Below are 5917 nucleotides of genomic sequence, written 5' to 3' on the forward strand. Positions count from 1 at the left end.
GTTTGGATCCCCTTGAAAGAACCCAGCCCAGAACCTGCCGTAGTCACCCTCTCTTTAGTGGCATTTGGTCACTGGTCCCTGGGAGTTCAGGAAGGGAGGTCCCAGAGGACCCACATGCCCCCACCCAGACCTTGGGCATCCACAGTTACAGAGGCGAGTCCCCCACTCCAGTATCTGAGTTTCTTCAGAACAACAGATTCAGAGAGAACTGCCCACCCAACCTCTAGCGGTTCCCTCACAGCCAGCCTCCTGTCATCACGCCTCCAACCACAGGGGACTGAGAAAGGTGAAGAGGCTGCTGTCCAGTTCTTTCCCACCTACCCATGGGTTAGAAGGCAGGAAGGACATACAGCTGCTCTAACCACTTGTACCCCTCTTGGAATTGGGATCAACAGAGAGGGAAAGGGACCCTGGAGAAGTCCCCATCTCTGCCTCTTCCCGGAGGACCTCGGCCAAGGGGCCAAGTGTCTGCTAGATTGAAGGACTATGTCCTGCCCTCTCTGAGCTGGGTTAGGAACCAAGACCCCCTGTCCAGGCTTATCTGACTGAGATCAAACCTTTAGGGCCTGAGACCAGGGTTGGGAGAAATTGAGAGGAGCCCTGGTGGGTGAGGCCCTCTGGGGTGTGGCTCCCACTTGCCTCTCTCGCCCGGCCCACACTGCCCCCATCACACTGGACTTCCAGGTTTCCACCCCTGAATTTGTTTGCATCCCTCTGCCATCCTCTAGCCCGGCTGACTCCTCATCCTCCACATGGCGGGTGAAGATTTCCTCCTCCGGGCAGTGGTCCATGCCTTGTGCCTCTAAATGGTTTCACGCCCTCCCCTGTACCCGCCTCCACTTCCTTTCTTAGCCTGTCACTGAATGTATCACCCTACCCGTTGGACTCCTCCACTGGACTGTGAGTTGCCTGAGCGCAGGGACCAAGGCTTGGTTTATGTTTGTGCTCCCAAAGCCCATGTTCCCGGAACACATCATTTGGGGGAGGGGGGCAGCGACAAGATCACGCTTGGCAGTCAGTCTGGTCCCAGGGCTCCCTCTGGTGGCAGAGGCAGGCCTTGCATCTGAACGCCAGAACGGGAAGGAGGGAAGAAGCAAGCCCACCTGAGCCTTAGGCAAGTCAGAAGGCAGGTGAATAAAACCTCACTCCTGCCACCCCCCCCACCCCAAATATCAAGGTGCAGCGTCAAGGATACCTGGGAGCATAGTATAAAATAGTTTATGTTACAACAAAAAACCCTATAAAAACATGTCATCCCAGGGAGAGCCTCCAGGGCTGGGGGGTGGCAGGGAGGCTTCAAAGCACATGGACAGTCCAGATCTGGGACGCCCTGTCCTTGGCCAGCTCCCACAGCACTGCGTGGTCCCGGTCGTAGCCCTGGCCACCTGCGGGGGATGGGGTAAGAGACGGGGAGATGGTCACAAAGAGCTAGGGACTCCACTGCCCTCAAGGGCCTTCTCCCACACACATGCCCAACTTACCTTTCACATCTAGGATCCGACCTTCAAACATCTGGCTGCAGATGTGGCCCAACTCACTGATGCTCCATGTCTGGCGGGGCAGGCGGCTCTCAGCCCACAGCACCACCTTGGAGCCTGTGCTGGGGGGGCCAATCACCTGCAGGCTCATAGTGGGGGCCACCTGAGGCCCCCAGGAGGTCGTCAGGCACCGGCCCTCCCCCAGGGACTCTGCCAAACCTAAGACACCTTTGATACACCCAGCTTTGAATTTCTGGCTCTCGTGGACTGTGACTCTGGGCAAATTTCTTGATCTTTCTGAGCTGTTTTCCTGGGGGGATGGTTGTTGAAATAGTTCTGGTTCAATGTGAGAAACCATCAAAGAGCTGGGAAAATATGAACTCCTCCAGGAAGGCTTCCATGACTGACTCTTGAAGCACAGGCTTTAGCAGCAAACTTCCACATACTTACTGGCTATGTGACTTTCAGCCAGTTACTAAACTCTGTGCTCTGGTTTCCTCACCTATAAAACGGTAAGTATAATAGGACCTGCCCTCTAGTGCCCTCTAGGGATTGCATGCGATGTTCACGTGAAGACATCATGATGTTCACAGGAAGACATCTGCATGGTGTCCCCTCCACCGCCACTTTCTCAGGAAGGGCTCCCCTTGTCAGAGATACTGGTATTCCCTATTTTCCTTTTTTCATTTATTTTTCCTCTATTGCACTTTTCAGCACCTAGGGCTCATTGAAGCCATTTCTTTCTCTCCCCACTAGGAAGCAAGCTTCAGGAGGGCTGAACACATGGCGGGTGTTCAGGAAAGATTTGTGCAGTGAATCTATAATTTCCTTTTGGCCATGCCTCATGACTTGTGGGATCTGATTTCCCAACCAGGTTCAAGCCTGGGTGCCTGGCAGTAAAAGCCCCAAGTCCTAATCACTGGACCACCAGAGAATTCCCGAATCTATCATTAATAATAGGACCCAGATCTGTCACAGGTTATCAGAGCTGGGAGGTCCCTTAGAAGCCTCTGGTCCCGCCCCTTTGTTTTGCAGATGAGAGACAGACCCAGAGAAGAGCCTGAACTGCCCAAGGGTCCGCAGCCTGCCTTCTCCAACTCCCCAGGATCCTGGTGTCTGTATCTCTCTGCCTCTCTGGCCCAAGACTGGCTCCTGTTCCCGACTGAGCACAGGCTGGGACTCCTGAAGGTGGGCTTGTGAGGGTCTGGGGGCCCTGGTGTCACTGTCCCAGCCCCTAAACCCATACCTGGTTCTTCAGTAACCCATCCTCGTAGAACCAGATGTTGCTGCCTCCGGCTTGGGGCTCAGAGACCACCACGCGGCCCGCCTTCATGTCTTCCACGTGGTCTGGCACAGTCAGGAATCCCCCCAGTGCCGCATTCCAGAGGCGAAAATAAGCCCGGCGCTGGTGAGTTGGGGGAGTCTAGAGTCAGGGCTCTCTGGGCAGGGATGCTCCCCCTTGGGCCCCCAGTGCCCTCAACTCTGGACCCTCTACTAACCCGAGCTCCCAGGCTCTCCCTCCTGCCCCAAACCGACCTGGACCCTGCTTCTAAGTCACTCCTTCTTTCTCACACATATGCTGAGGGCACACTCACAGCACATACCCACACAGTTGTACATCTGTAGAGATGCACACAGACGCACTGGCAGCTACACCCCAGATCCACATGGCCACACAGGAGGAGGGCAGACATAGACACAGGAACACATGCCAGCAGGTACACTCTTTGCTCCCCCTGCTGACTTCACAGCAGGCACTCAGGTTTGCTAAAAGTCTGGAGAGGAACCACAGCGGGGCGGACACTGGCTTGGCCGCAAATCACCCAGGGGTCTTGGGTGGAGGTGACAGTAATAACGGTAATCACAGCCAGTGTCTGTTGACATTCCACACTGTTCTGAGGGCTTTACAGCGTTATTCAATTCTCAAAACAGCTCGATCATACATATCACCCCCATTTTATAGATGAGGAAAACTGAGGGCCATGGAGGTAAACCACTCGCAAAGATGGTAGAGCAAATCCTTGTCTACTTGTCTGGGCCTTTATTTCTCCATCTGTACAATGTGAGGGTTGGAGATAATCTCCAAGATTTCTTCTAGCAATGATGTTCTACAAGGGACCGTACAGGTATCCTCACACGAAGACACATGCTTTCAACAGTGTCACAAGTACAGCCACACACAGTCACAAACATACTCTCACAGATGTACAGGTTTGCCACAGACTACCGCCAGAGGACACACGCATACAAACGCCATCATGAACATGGAAATGCCCTCAGACGGGTACACACACACACACACACGCACACGCCCTGTGGCCAGGCCTCCACACACATGCCTTCATTGCACATAATTGAAACACAGGTCCAGACGTGCACTCACAGACACACAGAAACATAGGTACAGACACGGCATGGCAAAGTGAGGCGTGCTCGCTAATGGGTGGTACATGAGATAATTTTCAGGCTTATGTGGATAAGCCTTCTTGTTTAAAAAGTAATGGTAATGTGTTTATCAGTGTCTATTAAGGAAAAATCATACACACACACATCAAACCCACGATCTTATGGACATTATTCCTTAGGATAAGGATAACGTTAAAAAAGAAAAAAGTGAGTTGATTTAGAGGAAAATATTAAAGACGTAACGGTTCAAGAGGAATCATAGTAGGACAAAAACTATGACCAAAGTACATAAACACTGAATTTGGGAAATGTGGGACACGCGCAGACAGACAGACACACAGCCAGACGGGCTGACCCAGATGTGCTCAACCCGCCATGATACCCACCTGCTTGATGGGGTAGAGGGAGCCCACCCGCTGGGTCCCGCTGTATGTCAGCCAGTTGGTGATCTCACAGCTGCCCACCAGCCACTGGCGGCCCCGGAAGTCGCTGTGCTCGAATAGCACCCAGCTGGACCCAGCGAGCGCCAGAGACACAGCGAAGAAGACAGACAGACAGACAGGAAGGAGAGGAGGCAGGGCCGTCAGGACGATCTCCAGCTCCCCTTCTCTCAAGCCGGGACTCCTTTGCCTGGGGTTTGGGCCCCAGGAGCGGGTGGAGAGGGAGGCGGGAAAGGAGCCCTGGGGTTTGCAGGGCAGAGTAGGGTCCTGGAGAGGCCCCCCAGGCTGGGGTCCAAGTCCTGAGGGCCAGTGAGTCTTCCCAGCCTGCACTCCTTCCCCGCTCCCTCCTGGCTTAGACAGGAGTGGAAGGAAAGTGGGGGAAGACCTGGAGACGCCCGATCCCCCCTCCCTCACTAGTAGCCCCACACCTCCCCTTGACACACTCACACGCCCCCCTTGATCCGCACAGACAGCACATGATTGTTGAAGCCCTCGGCCTGCAGGCTCCGCACCTCCCCGCTGAGCTCAATCTCCTTGCCCTCGAAGCACTCCAGTCCATACAGGAAAATGGATGGCTCGGCAAAGTGCTGCAGGCCGGGGGCCACAAAGAAAGGGTGAGGCCATAACAGCCCCACCCTCAGCACCCCCCTCCCCCTAGTTCCAGATGCGTGACTCCTAGGGCAGTGTTTCAGGCTCTCTTCCTCCTGAGCTGCACCCCACAGGGCCCCTGACTCCCGGACACTGCTGGGGGTGCCCACATTGTCAGATGCAGCCTGATCTGGATGGGCACCCCCCGCCTTAATACTGCCTCCCTGGTAAATGGCACTTCTAAGAAGAGTAAGAATAAGAATCCTGGTCATTATAACATCAGTTCACGAGTATTCAGGGCTGACCAACTCACCAGATTCTGTGCTAAGAGCTTTTCTTGATCTCATCAGAACTTAACAGCCCTAGATGTAGGTGCCATGATTATCCCCACTTAGAGGGAAACTGAGGCTGGAAGGAGGAAACCGCTTGCTCAAGGCCCTTACAGCCAGGCTCCAGAACCAGGTATGTTTTCCAAGCCCAGCATGGAGTTGTAAAGAGCATGGACTCCAGAGCCAGGCTGCCTTGGGAGAACCTGGCCGATCACCAGCTGTGTGGCCTGCAGCAAGCTGCACGACCTCTCTGTGCCTCAGTTTTCACATGGGAAAAAGGGAGATAATAATTGTACGGCTCCTAGGATTGCGGTGAGGATGGGATGTCCTGGAGCACGGGAAGTCTTTTAGCCCCGCCTGGAGCGTGGTAAAGTCAGGGCCAGCCGTTCTGCTTGTGCTGCTCCCGCTGGTCTCCGGTCTGCCACCAAGTCCTACAGACCCCAGGTCCTTAACAGGGCCAGTGTTGTTTCTCTCCACTTGTCCCTGGTCTAGGACATCATTATTTGTCCTGGTTCTCTGTCGCAGCACCCCACTGCCTTCCCCCGCCCACCCCTCTCTGCCCATGCAGCAGAGCCATCTTCCTGTTTCACTCTTCCCTGCCCAGAACCACCACCTCAGTGGTCACCCCTGCCCCCAGCCCACCCCAAGCGCCAGCCCCTCCTGGCCCTGGCCCACC

General features: G+C 54.8%; 1 protein-coding gene across 2 annotated transcripts in view; it reads right to left on the minus strand.

The window, feature by feature from the left end:
- Window positions 1-1202: 1202 nt before the first annotated feature.
- The window catches only part of AIM1L (absent in melanoma 1-like), a 29815-nt gene continuing 25100 nt past the window's right edge, over window positions 1203-5917 (minus strand). For both annotated transcript variants that reach the window (XM_010830100.1, XM_010830101.1), the window contains exons 16-20: window positions 4772-4911; window positions 4271-4394; window positions 2725-2883; window positions 1482-1641; window positions 1203-1385 (exon numbers count right to left, since the gene is read on the minus strand). In XM_010830100.1, coding sequence (XP_010828402.1) covers window positions 1297-1385; window positions 1482-1641; window positions 2725-2883; window positions 4271-4394; window positions 4772-4911 — 672 coding nt within the window. In that variant the 3' untranslated portion in view covers window positions 1203-1296. The remainder of the gene's footprint in view (window positions 1386-1481; window positions 1642-2724; window positions 2884-4270; window positions 4395-4771; window positions 4912-5917) is intronic.

This window comes from Bison bison, unplaced genomic scaffold, assembly GCF_000754665.1.
Source record: "Bison bison bison isolate TAMUID 2011002044 unplaced genomic scaffold, Bison_UMD1.0 scf7180017864516, whole genome shotgun sequence".
NCBI lineage: Eukaryota > Metazoa > Chordata > Mammalia > Artiodactyla > Bovidae > Bison > Bison bison.